This window comes from Siniperca chuatsi, linkage group LG10 (assembly GCF_020085105.1).
Source record: "Siniperca chuatsi isolate FFG_IHB_CAS linkage group LG10, ASM2008510v1, whole genome shotgun sequence".
NCBI lineage: Eukaryota > Metazoa > Chordata > Actinopteri > Centrarchiformes > Sinipercidae > Siniperca > Siniperca chuatsi.
The window spans coordinates 13,173,469-13,186,949 of record NC_058051.1 but is presented as its reverse complement, the minus strand read 5'-3'; the positions used below and the strand labels follow the sequence as shown (position 1 = coordinate 13,186,949).

Sequence of the window (13,481 nt, the reverse complement as noted above, 5' to 3'; positions counted from 1 at the left end):
CTTCTAATGTATTGTTTTTACTTTATTTTAGATATAGTTTATGCATCTTAACTTGATATCAATTATAGGCTTTTGAAGCATGTGATAGTTGCATTAGCCTGTTTATGATTGTATTGTATTTATTTTTGTAACAATGTTTTTATGCTGCCTTCTTAGTCTCTCTTAAAAAAAGATTGTAGTTTTACCCTTACTGCATTTATCTGACTGTTTCTTTGCAGCATAAGATTTCACATATAAAATATTAAGATGAAGATGAGCTCATAAAATATGATGCATTGCTGCAGATTGGAACACTGTGAGCAGGTTCAGTAATTTAACACTGAAAGGGGCCATTTTTCTTATTTAATCACTGTTTCTTTTGATATTTGGGTACACTTAGCAGTCAGTATATCACTTAAGTGAAATTTTGAACGCAGTACTTTTCTTTGTAATAGAGTATTTTTACATCGTGGCGTTGCTATTTCAGAATTTCAGTAGCATACTACTTCCACCCCTGCGGATGGTGGCCAAATCCAATCCAAACATGCACTGAAATAACGTTATTAGATTCATCATACATGCGCTGTCCATTAATAAAGTGAATAAAGTAGGTCATCGTGTAAAAATACAAAGCAACATTAGCAGAATATCTCCCTCTGTGTCTGTACTGTACTGTGCCTGCAGCAGCACCCAGAAGTGAACAAAGCGACCCGGAAGCGGTGGTCCGACTGGAAGCAGGCAGAAAGAACATCAACCTTTTATATTATAGCTGTACTCGCAACACAATATCTGCAATCAGGACACAAGGTATTTGTGCATGTTTTGTGTCTTCACTGCTGTGCATTTCTCTGATAAGCGATAGCCTCTTAAATGCGTGCATTGTGCACAAAATGCATTTGCTGTCCTTTGATTCGTCCAAAAGTTGCAGAATGTGAAAAAAAGCAGCCCTAAAAGTGAAATTTGGTTAAGATGGCACAGCGTCTTTCGGGAGACATGGCATTGTGCGCCGGTTATATTTTGACCTTAACGCATTGGGACGGTTGTTTTAATCGGTGTGGTGTTTGGGTCGAGCCCGCATCTTGTCCGTTTCCGTGCTGTTTTTGCAGGTTGTTGTAGGAAGTGTCAGTTTTTTTAAGAGGTGGGGAGGCCGGGCTATTCAAACCTGCAATTCGCCGTAAACAATCATTCATGCCTTTGACATGATAAACACACCTTTGTGTTCGCCTCGGTCGCTTCTTATCCCCAACACCATCCTCACGACAAGATGTTCATGCTCCTAAATTTTTGGGGTCTGCAGAATATGGCGTCCCGCCTTATAAAAATAAGGCTGCCATTTTTGTTTCTCTTTTGTCTGGAAATGTTTAAAGAAAACTGTCTGAGAATGTCTGAGTCGCACCGGGAGGGTCGATGCCCGAAACCCTCCATCAGTTTGAGTCCAGAGATGCTCTCAGACTGCCGACATGTCCGAAAAGTCAAAGAATGGAAAGTTTTTTCATTGCGTTTATCTGAAAATTTAAAGCGACGTCCACTTATTTTCAGGAATTCACACTCAGACAAAAGGAATAGGGGGGCTAAATGTCCAAGCTAAACGGCGAAGGCGCTGTCAGACTCATGTCTTTTTATAAGTGACAAAATATTTCTAGGTGACATTTAGATGTTTGACCTGTGTTAACTTAAAGGTGACATTTTGGTTCATAGTGACACTGTAACTTAGGCCTAATTTACACACTGAGTTATTAGCATAAATGTAACATAGCAAGTTCTTACACTGTTGCCTTGACATCTTTATCCAAGGACAACTCTTGGTTTATGACTTAAAAAAAACAACTATTATTATAATTTATTTATTTTATCTTCAAGGTTAGTGCAGGTCCATAAAAATCTTAAATCCAGTTTTTTGATAAAGAAATTTTAAGTTAAGGTCCACTTACTGGATTTCTTTGCCTTTCAACTGCATCTCAAGGTCTACCTCAGCAGATGGTGCAAACTCCATCCACTGAGAGACTGGGAGATGCAGATGAAAGCTAGAAAAATGTGGTAAGGGAACCTTGAGGTAAGATTTTTTGTTGTCAAACTATATGTTTCCAAGGTCAAGTTAAATCCTTTTTTTTTTTATATACACATTTTCAAATACCAGCCTAAAAGACATTAAATTGTCTTCAATTTGTATTTCTGTCTTAATTTAAATGTTTTTTTGCCAAAATCATTTGATTTATTTTTAAGTATTAAAAACCCATAAAACCCAAAACCAAAATAAGATTTACATATTCGTGTAACCTTATACACTTGCCTGTGGTGAAAAATTTCCTGTCTAGATTAACCAAACCTCCTTTTTACTTAATCGTCATAAAAAATGCAAAATAACCTTTGGCATTTGTCCTAAAGGAAATTGTAAATCTGAACAAATATGTAATAACGCAAGCCCTTTAAAAATATTAATAACTTCTATGGAGCTGCCTATTAAAATCCTCCAATTGCCCCTAATTGTGCCACCTATGCAGTGAAACCTACCTACATGATGAGTCCCAAAATCTTAAATTTATTTATTTTTGGTCTTATAACGGTCCAATTTTCAATCTGCTGTTACCCTCTAGGATGATTTTCTTTACAAAATCTGTCCTCAGTGGATAGGTGAAGCCATTTGAGCACCATACATTGTTGTTAATACTTAAAAAAAATATGTGATTAAACATATGAGTGCATGCAAAGCTAGATGAAAGTGAATGTGATGGAAAATAATGAAATGTAACTTACAGTTGGGCCAAAAGAAAATGCTCATCTTTTCTACTAAACATGAAACCTGTTAATTGTTTGTGGTTAGGGTGGCATCCTTTTCATCTTCAGAGTTAGTCTGCTAGTCTGTCATAATAACACTCTCTGCCTATGCTCTATAGATTTTGTTTAGAATGTTTAAACTCTTTGCAGTTTGAAAAACAGTGCTTTGCATCATAAACCCGTCTCTGATCCTGACTGACTTTGACAAATTTGTAGTCAGATAACGGCTTATTAAATTTAACTTGACTTTTGAATGTGACTAAAATAAATGTTATTCATTTCAGAATGGCAGAGCCTCGATTTAACAACCCGTATTTCTGGCCGCCACCTCCATCCATGCCAGGCCAGGTAAGTCCACTCGTAACATGTAATTACTGTGACATTTCCACCTTTATTTGCCGTTTGTTTCCATGTGTGAATGTCTTTTCAGCCATTCAGCACCAGTCCGTCAGTGAAACAAACTCTCAGAGTGAGAATCCGTCACAGTTCATTCTCGTAGATTTAAAAAAAAAGTAAAAATGTAATTTGTACTGTGTGCTGGTCAGTGTTTTCTTTCCTGGGATGTGATTTTGGGGCATGAATGACATTCACACACGGTGGCTGTTTTCTGTTGAGCATGACCCGTTAACCCTTTCAGCTGGATAACCTGGTGCTCATTAACAAGATCAAGGAGCAGCTGATGGCTGAGAAGATCCGACCCCTGCACCTGCCGCCTACCTCCACCCCTTCCCAGCAGTCTTTGCTGGTACCCACCTCGTCCCCGGACGGTAGTGCTCAGCACGGCATGCCGGTGCCAAAGCCCCAGCCACAGCAGGTGCCAGGCCACCACCCACAGCCGCAGGGCTCTGGACAACCAGACATCGCTCTGCACGCTCGCCCTGCCTCCAGCTCTGGACCAGGTACAGTCTTCACTTCGTTGTTTGTAGGCCCAGGTACTGGACCGCGATACATTTTGAATATAGACCCAAATGTGTGATTAGCATCAAGAATCAAAAACTGCCAAGACTGTCAAGCATTAAAAGTTGGCATTGACTGCTTGGTCAGATTTTTAGTCTTGTTTACTTGTTTCTTTGATCAGATATTTTCTGTTTAAATCAGGAAACTTTGGTCATTATTTTACCTAGGAAAAGTCCCCTTAAGGCTGTATGTGTCAAGACAACATTAAACACTGATGCATTGAGAAGTTTCACATATTTTGTGAAATGAAAAAAATGTAAAAATGGTAATGTAAAAAAAAAAACACTAATGGGTAGGTAATTTGGGTATTGGTACTGAAACTCCACTATCATATTTGCACAGGTACCAGCAAATTTCAAACCATACCCAGCCCTAGTTGTTTATAGACTTATTAAATCTCTAAGGTGAAGTTAAAGAGCTATCTAACTAATATGTATTTTAAAAGGTTGATTTTCTTTCATCAAATAATTTTGAATGAGATAACATAAAAAATAAGAGACAATAAGGTTGTGACGGCCTCTATAGACTACAATTGTTGACTTCACATTGTGTGGTATTCTAACACATAAGCATAACACAGTAGAAGGTCTGTCTATATCAAGATACAATTTACTGTTCAATTCACTGATTAAAATGCCATCACCTGACAACTTCCAGATGGAAATATGGACGACAAGTCAGCAGTGAAGGCCAAAGGATTGTGGGAAGACTGGCACATGAGACAGCTGGGCGAGCAAACTGGCCGGGTCAACCATCGCTCAGGTACTGCAGTCAGTTGGCCTCTGTGGTCTGTTGACATGGGGAAATATCAGCAAGAAAATCAGCCTCTTGTGTAAATCGACAGCAGTGTGATCAGTCAAGTTGTTTAATTGTCTCGATAGATTGGGATAGACACACACAGTAAAGGTACAATGAAGGAAATACCACAGCTGGTAAATAAGACAAGATGAGTACATTTACTGCACTACATTTAGCGTTCAGTGTGCATTTTGACAGGCCCCATGGGACACTGGTGAGATACTTAGTGTATCATTAGTTAGTTGAAAGGTGTATTAAACAGTTCCTGAGGCTTTAAAGTGGGGAAATAAACAGAGAGACTGTGTATTGTGCAGGCTGGGCAGTGCATTAGAGTGCCAACAACGTTTAGGGAATAATACTGAGAGACACCGTTGTTGGTTTTATGGCAGATGGCTGGCGGTGAGGGTACACAGATATGGTTTTTTGAAGATTAGTACAAATAATTTTAGACTGACATTGGTACAAACCAAAACTGAAACTTCCAGATAACCTGACTTGTGGTAAACCGACAAGATATAAAACTAATATATTGGTCAAATTCCAAGTGATACACATGCTGAGGTTATGTATTCTTTGCATCACAGCTAACCACATTCAACTGTGCTGTAGGAATTTCAGTGTAATTTTTCTACTGTTCCAGGCAGCCATTAGTTTTCATTCATGTCTACTCAAGTTGTGTGCCGCATGTAACACTGGACATAAATAATACAGACTTTATGTTCACTGTGATGGATTCCACAACTCAAAGTTTTAGGAGTCTGCTGAGTATTATGTCATATTGAAATTAATTTAAACCAATTGTTCTTTGGAATAGTTGGAAAAACACATTGAAAACTGTGTAGCATGCAATCAAAATTGGTCATCAAAAATATATCTGTGTACCAAAAATGTAAATCTGTAGTTTAGAGCTAGAACTTGCAAAAATAATGATGTGGTTATTAAAATAATCAGAAGCCATGTGTAGTGTTGTTGTAGGTGTTTGTGTTAAAACAGTTCTGGTTTTCACTTCCACAGGTCTGGCTCCTTCATCCCGACCCGACAGCCACAGCACCTCAGAGGCCCTGACCCCCACGACTCCAACCTCCAGCAGCCAGAACCGCCTGGGCGGTGCCCCCTCTGTGAACATCATCTCTGGGCTGGCCAGCGGTCCTGGCATGGACCACATGAAAGTTGGAGGCCTGGCTGGACTGTTGGGCCCCCCACCCAAGGCACCCCGGGGACGGAAGAAGATCAAAGCTGAAAACCCGTCTGGTCCTCTGCTGGTGGTGCCCTACCCCATCCTAGCTGACCAAGGCTGTGTCACTGTCGCACCCAAAGAAGGCAAAACCTACAGGTTAGACACAGGAAGCCGCTACTTTGGTTTTCAAGTTTTTATTGCATCACTGGGGGAACAATATTTCCTTTCAGTGCTGGCCTTGAAAAGCCAATTCACAGATTTAATTATGGTCTGCAAAAGATCAATAGGCATTTGCTTGAGACAAGTTTGGATTTAAGTACGCTGTAGATGGTTGAGATGTGCTCCTCACTGAGACATCAATATGAACCCATCTTTCACCTGATTGGATAAATGCTTCACTCAGTGGACTGTCTATTATCACCTAGAAAAACATGGCATGGCATTTCTTCTTATTCTCTTCAGAGGCAATGAGTCACATCATTATCTAAATGGTCCGACTTCCGGCTGGCAGAATTAGTCAATTCTCAGTAGTTCTTTTCCACAATAAAACCTTGTAACAAAACTGAGCTTTCAAGACTTAGACTTACTTTATGAGGTTAACACAATGTACTGTAGGTCTGTAGGAATATTTGTAACTAATTGGATACTAAACCATTACCTATTTCTTTTGAATTCATCCAGAAATAAACTCTACTCTGACTTTGTTTGGGACTGAGTGCTACGGCTAGTTTGGATATAGATTATGATTCAGAATTGGTCATGTTTTGCTTTGTTTGTCTTGAATGGTGTTACACTGTATAGTCTCTTTAGAGCTCTATTTCTACACATACTTTAACTTAACCTGCCTGAAACAGCCTGATCTGATCATGTCTATGGATTTTTGTGTTCTTTTTTTGTCACCAAGATGCAAAGTGTGCCCGCTCACCTTCTTAACCAAGTCAGAGATGCAGATTCACTCCAAGTCCCACACAGAGGCCAAACCACACAAGTGTCCCCACTGCTCCAAGACGTTCGCCAACGCCTCTTACCTGTCCCAGCACCTGCGCATCCACCTGGGGATAAAACCCTACCACTGCTCCTACTGCGAGAACTCGTTCCGTCAGCTGTCACACCTGCAGCAGCACACCAGGTCGGTCCAGCTGTGAATATAAAGCAGTAAAAGTCAAGTTAGTGTGGGGAAAGGAAATAGCCACTGAGGAGCTGCTGCTAACTCACTGTGCTACACCTGGGCAACTGAAATCTGACACAGATCACACAGATTACAGATTAACAGAATATTTACAGTATTTTTAAAGTCGTGTTTTTTTCTTGCAGAAAATTTGTCTGCTGACGTACTTCAGGCATATCATTTGGGGAATTTAGATAAAATCTACCCTAATGTTTTCGTTTTCCTGGCTAGGTATTTCTCTTATTGTATATTAGATACATCAAGGTTGACTAAAATATATAGCGAGAAGTTGGAGTGATAGAATCTGATGTGGAATCTGTTTGATCTTGTTTGCAACAGTTCAATTGGTTCAACTGCAGTCAGTCTCTCTCATCAAAGTCATTAAAAAGGAACATTTAGGGTAATTTCTAACTTTTTTTAACTGCTTCTTTTGCCACAGAATCCACACTGGCGATAGGCCTTATAAATGTGCTCACCCCGGATGTGAAAAGGCTTTTACCCAGCTGTCTAACCTCCAGGTCAGTACATAGTCACACAACCCAATTCTGCCACACTAGACATAGAAATCCTTTATAGATACCCGAAGGCCGCAGTACAAACAATGGTCTCATCTCATCCTATTTTACACTTGGTAGAGGTACACGACAGTGGTCGGCGGCATCACCATGGCTCTTCTTTCTAGCTCTCAAACCTCTTGCGACAGTTATCCATAAGAACCCAAACATTCAGGGAATTAGAGTGAGTCTACACATAAGCTTATGCTCTACACGGATGACATATTGTGGTTTGCCTCGGACCCAGCTAGATCTGTCCGAGCACTTTTGGATAATATTGAATCGTTCTCCAAGCTATCCGGGTTAATTGGTCTAAGTCAGAGGCTCTTCCACTGACCTCATACTGCCTGTCCAAAAACGTTATTTCAGGCATGGTCGTTTCAGTGGTCTACTGAAGGTATAAAATATCTTGGTATTCTCTTCCGTCAACAAATCTTTTTTTTTTTTTTTTTTTAATTTCATTAGATACCGAAAGGTGGTCACCATTATTTTTTATCATTATGGGTAAAAGTCATCGTCCTGAAGATGAACTGTATCCTGAGGTTGAATTACTGGCTTCACTGTCTTCCTATCACCATACCCCATATGTACTTTAAAAGGTTAGATCATATTTGCAAAAATTGGAAAAATGGGAGATGGTCTGAAGTCATTTGAGAGGTTGGTTACTGAATACAATCTGCCCAGAAGTAATTTCTGGAAGTATTTGCAACTCCGACACCTGCTAGTCATTATGGGGAAAGGAATGGGCTACAAAGGTAATGGGTCTGGGACATTAGGCATCTATTTGATTTTACTATATCTTATGCTCTGAAGTTAACATGGACAGCAGATTTAAACATTGAAGTTACAGAGAAACAGTGGGATCATATATGTGAAAACTATTAAGAGGGTATCAAGACACATAAAAATTAGATTAATCCAATTTAAGATTCTCAATCGCTTTTATTGGACCCCCTCCAGACTGTTTAGACTTAAGCTTAGGGACAATGCTGACTGTTGGAAGTGCTGCAGCTCTGAAGGGACTCTTATTCACCTACTCTGAGAATGTTCCATGATTCAGAATTTATTGGTGAAAGGTTCATGAACATATAAAAAACATTACCCGGACCAACTTTGAGCTCTGACCGAGGCTATATGTTCTCAGTGATCCACAGAGGACATGTCACCGTGGAGCCAAGGACTTTATTCAGACCAGTATAGTTGGCAAAAGTGGCATCATATGAACAGTTTTATTTCAGCTCGAAGGACAGGACTGAGAAATATGTGGCAAAGTGGGGAGACTACTTGGAATACACTGTTAATGTGGACAGATCTTGAAGTTAAGCACACACCATGTACATAATACTCACATTCTTTATGTGTCTGAGAATTAATCTGTTGCTTGTGAATTAGATTAGATTAGATTAGATTATGGTGCATATTAAAGAGGACATATTATGCTTTTTCAGGTTGTCCCTGCCCTTAATTGCGTTGTATAGCAAATTTGTGCATGTAAAAGGTCTGAAAAGTCACAAAGCCCAAAGTCTGTGCCAAAGGACGGTCTTCTCTCCCACAAAAAGCACAACCTGATGCGCCTTGTTGGAATCCCTGCCTCTTGTACCGTATCTTGGTTATGTAACCAAGGCATACATTTGCATAATACACGTCTAGCGGCTAGTTTGGCACACCCTCAAACAGAGCTAGAGCGAGGCCAGGAAATTTGGGTTCGTGCAGGCACGGCCCAGAGTCGGAGTCAGTTTTTTTCATTGCGAGCGCAAATTCCCTTTGTATGGACTTCCAAAGCAAGAACAAGTGAAGAATCAGTGGTTAAACTTAATCTTTAATAACCGTAGCTGCCGTTAGCTCAGTTAGCCATGCAGCTAGCGTTCCCATTAGGTAGTTCACTCTGCCTGGACTGGGAGCTCGGAGTCGCAGTCCGCTAAGCTAAAGGCACTGCTAGTTGATGGCTAACTGGCTAACGGCAGCTACAATAGCAGCAGTTAGCGGTTACTTTAAAGCTATCTGTCCATTAGCAAATTCAGAGGGAAAACCAGAACCAATTTCCTCCAGAAAATATGATCCAGTTTCACTAAAATCAGTGAATAAAGTTGTAAAAGTTGTGTATAATCAGTGAAGCCTTGTCCCCAGAAACACTCCGCTCCGGCAGCATCTAGCGATCATTTTTACAACCCAATTCCCTATTTTCCAAGCTAAGTTACTGTAACTATCATAAACGGCGACCACACCGGCAAGACAATGAGGTGGTGTGCAGCTCACAGTACTGGGTGAATAAACTTCCGAGAAGTTGGCCAATCAGAAGAAAGTGAGCTTTTAGGGAGGGGGGCCTTAAAGACATAGGAGCTAAAACGGTTTGTTTCAGACGGACGATGAACTGAGGGTCTGCATAAATGCCCAGTATAAGATAAATAATGATTTTTTTAAACTGTGAATCATGCAAAGTTACTCTAGTGGAGTCCCAGAGTAAAAGAGCTGGAAATGAGCATAATAGGTCCCCTTTAATGTAGGAATATACATCTGATTTGTGTAGTTTTTATTTTTTTATTGTTAATATTTTATAGCAGTCATTTGATTTGTTGACCAAAACGTGACAATGTTTATATAAAAATTCAATCCAATACTAATTACAAAAAACAATTCTGACACACTAGATATTACTAGAACTGTTACTTTACACTGTGGTAGACAACTACACAGCAAAAAATGTGGTAAAGACATAAACAAATTATTTGCTTTAATTGACTTTAATCACAAGGCAAATGTCCAAATTAATAACTTTTGTCTGTGTTTCTTCCCTAACAGTCTCACCAGAGGCAGCACAATAAAGACAAGCCGTATAAATGTCCTAACTGCTACCGTGCCTACTCAGACTCTGCATCATTGCAGATCCACTTGTCAGCACATGCCATCAAAAACGCTAAGGCCTACTGCTGTAGCATGTGTGGCCGGGCATACACCTCAGTGAGTAAACCTCTGGTTATCTGTTTATCTTTATGTGTGTCAGATTTTCCCAGTGTGCTTTCAGACAGTTTATATGACTGACAAGATGGCCTTTGTCTCACTTGGCCTGAAACTAGCCGTGTTTCCTGTTTGTGAAGATTTCAACATGTTCTTGCGCTTATTCAAACATACAGATCATTTTTACTTTTAAAACTGGTTCGCAAGGTATGTATTTAATCTCTTTTCCAGTTAAATCAAAATGTTTGTTACCACCTCCCATCTCCAAATATATTTCTAAGCCCAACAGATTACTCTAAAGCTGAAACAATTAATTGATATTTACTGGTTCCAGCTTCTAAAATGTGAATATTTGTTAGCAGGTTTAATTTCCAACAAAACGTAACAGAAGCTAATTTCGCCAATTAGCACACCTTCAAAAAGAGACTGAGACTCATCTGTGAAATCAGATGCTGTAGTGTTTGGTTGAACTGTGAACAGCAACGTCAGTTAGTCCAAAAATATAGGTTTTGTTTTGGCTTTGTTCTTGCCAAATGCAAAGCCAGTGTCTTTTTGGTGAATTTAGCTTTTTAAAAGATGATCAAATTTGTTTTCTTTAGCTCCCTCCAAAGTTAAAATTTTGCTACATTTGTTACATCTTGCTCAATCCACTGACATCATATACATTTATCCAGAATATGTCATATTTTTACAAGGTAGCCTACTCTAGATAACTAGGTATGTCAGTAAGCAGTAATTCAGGAAATTCAACTGTGATCGCTGATAAAGATAAAAAACTGGGTTTATTTTAGGCTGTTGTCCAATCTGTTGTTTTAATGTCACTTTACCATTTTGGACCATTTGGTGTGTTTTCATGTCTTTGTAGGAGACCTACCTTATGAAGCACATGTCCAAACATACGGTGGTGGAGCACCTAGTGAGCCACCAGTCGCCTCAGAGGACCGAGTCCCCCAGCATCCCCATACGCATCTCCCTCATCTGAGTTCCCCAGCCGCTCAGCAGCAGGTCGGATTCAGAGTCTACGTTAGGCTGGAGCTTATGAGGCCCTGCACCCACAGCCATCTACATAAGGCTTACATTAGCATTATGACAGCTGACATAAGCATTCAGTGCTAGATTCAGTAAACAGGCTGCCTCCATCCATCTTGACACAGGCCGTCTGTCAAAAATGAGCACAGCGTTATTTTGTGAATGTAACAATACAGCTAGATGTTGTCCGGAGGATTGAGTGGCAAAGAATGTCTTGCGTCAGATTTAATAAGCACTTTCGTAAGCGTCATGTAAACTGCCGGATGCATTGGCCATCAGAAATGTTTTAGTTGTTTTAGTTAGAAATGTTTTTTTTTCCTCTTCCATGAAATGGGTTTCCAAAATGTGCCAGATGATATTTGCCCTTATAAAGAATTGAGAAAGTAGAAAACATTTTGCTGGGTGTATTCTGGAAACATCCAAAGATAATCTTAAAGCACTTTTAGGCCTTGTGGTTTTGGCTCAAATTGTTTCAATCTTGTTGGATGGAAAATGCCAAAGGGCATTACTTGTGGCAGCTAAGAGTACTGACTGTGTATAAATAACAGTCTTTTTTCTGTTACTTTCTTTGTTTTTACTCACATTTTTGTGCAAGTACAGGGTCATCTAAATTTAAAGAAAGGCAATCGGTAGGTGACAATTTAAAAATGTAATGATTGTATTAAGAAGTTGTATTATTGATTTGGGGAGGCAAAAATAGAGCAACATGTAAGGGAAGAAAGATTAATGTTTTGGGTTTTTTTTTTTTTTCAAAATCTTTCACTCCATATTTGATGTTCACCTTTATGGCACCTTTATGGTCATAACATATGATCAAAGAAACACTGCTTTTTACATTACGTTTTCCTCATGTCCCATTAACTAGTGCCATATGAACCATGTTAAGGTTTTAAGAGAAAGCAAATCTTGTTATAGTGTGTGTCTACTTTCTCTACTCAGCTAAGCTTTGACTATTGTTTTCTAAGTATTAGCGGTTGAATACATTGCACATGTATCAGTGCCAGCTCTACTCTACTCAGCCCTACTTTTTAATACACTTCAGCTGAAATTAAATTTTACTGAAGTGGTAAATTTTAAAACCTAAACATTGGACCAAAATGTGAAGTTATTGTACAGCTACTCTGACCCAGTTAAGTATTTTGTTTTAAGTTTAATAAGCTTTACCCATTTGGAATAAACTGCAGTATAAGTCATATTCCATAGGTCTATATTATGAGTTAATGTGGAGGTGATGCTTCTCCTTTTGATTTTTTTTTTTCTCCTTAGTATTCTTTTTATTGTACACAGTATTGTTTGTTGTATTTTTACTGTAATTTTAACCTCTGGATGGTACTAATAGGGTACCCTGTATTCTTCAGGGCACTTCAGAAAAGGTGCTACGGCTAGACATAACGTTTGAGATGGAACTAAGAATAATGTAAAATACATATACAGTATATAGTATGTTTTCAAAAGAATAAAAACTTATTACTCAAGCCACTGGCCTGAAAACAGACATTTACGCCAACAACAGACCCTGCCTCTTCAACTTACTCTCTCTTTTGAGATAATGGGAAAATGTACATGTTGCTGTACTGTAAAACATGTTACTCATTTATAGTACCTATTTTTAAGTTTTCATAAACATGTTCTGTTTGGGTTTTGTAAAAGTTTATGTAAGAACTTAATGTAATTATTTTAGTCTACCCTTATGTTATTAATATTCATGTTTTATATCAGTTATTTACATGTAAGCCTTAACTGTTTTATCATCCCATTACCATTACTCTGTATTGTGTTCTGCAGTATTCAGTCGTGTAAACATTTTTATTTTTTTCCTTCCGCATGGAGTTCCTGAGCTGTAATCTGTATGATAACTGTTTAACCCATGTTCTCTATGAAAAGATATTGCGTAGATTTATTACACTTTTTCCTGTCTTGCATTGTGGTTTCATATACAGTTTCTAGACAACTAAATATGCACAGCCAAGACTGAGAAGTTAAACTAAGGTTATCAATGTTTAAAAAAGGAAAAAAAGCTTTGTATCTTTACCTTGTTTAATAAACAGACTGTTATAAATTCATCACTGATTGCTTGGTTCATACAAAA

At 38.9% G+C, this 13,481-nt stretch overlaps 1 protein-coding gene across 4 annotated transcripts; it reads left to right on the top strand.

Moving 5' to 3' along the window:
• The first annotated feature begins 73 nt into the window (after positions 1-73).
• Positions 74-13,455, top strand: znf362b (zinc finger protein 362b). Of its 4 annotated transcripts, none has more exons than XM_044212940.1 (10): positions 74-786; positions 1,943-2,032; positions 3,039-3,102; positions 3,419-3,653; positions 4,369-4,473; positions 5,524-5,842; positions 6,591-6,815; positions 7,294-7,372; positions 10,208-10,366; positions 11,229-13,455. In XM_044212940.1, exons 3-10 carry the CDS (start codon positions 3,040-3,042, stop codon positions 11,343-11,345), a joined length of 1,302 nt encoding a protein of 433 aa, XP_044068875.1. In that variant the 5' UTR covers positions 74-786; positions 1,943-2,032; position 3,039; the 3' UTR covers positions 11,346-13,455. The 4 variants fall into 4 exon arrangements, with proteins under 4 accessions (XP_044068875.1, XP_044068874.1, XP_044068873.1 ...); XM_044212938.1 differs by having other exon boundaries at positions 78-786; positions 3,392-3,653; XM_044212939.1 differs by lacking the exon at positions 1,943-2,032 and having other exon boundaries at positions 77-786.
• Positions 13,456-13,481: the final 26 nt, after the last annotated feature.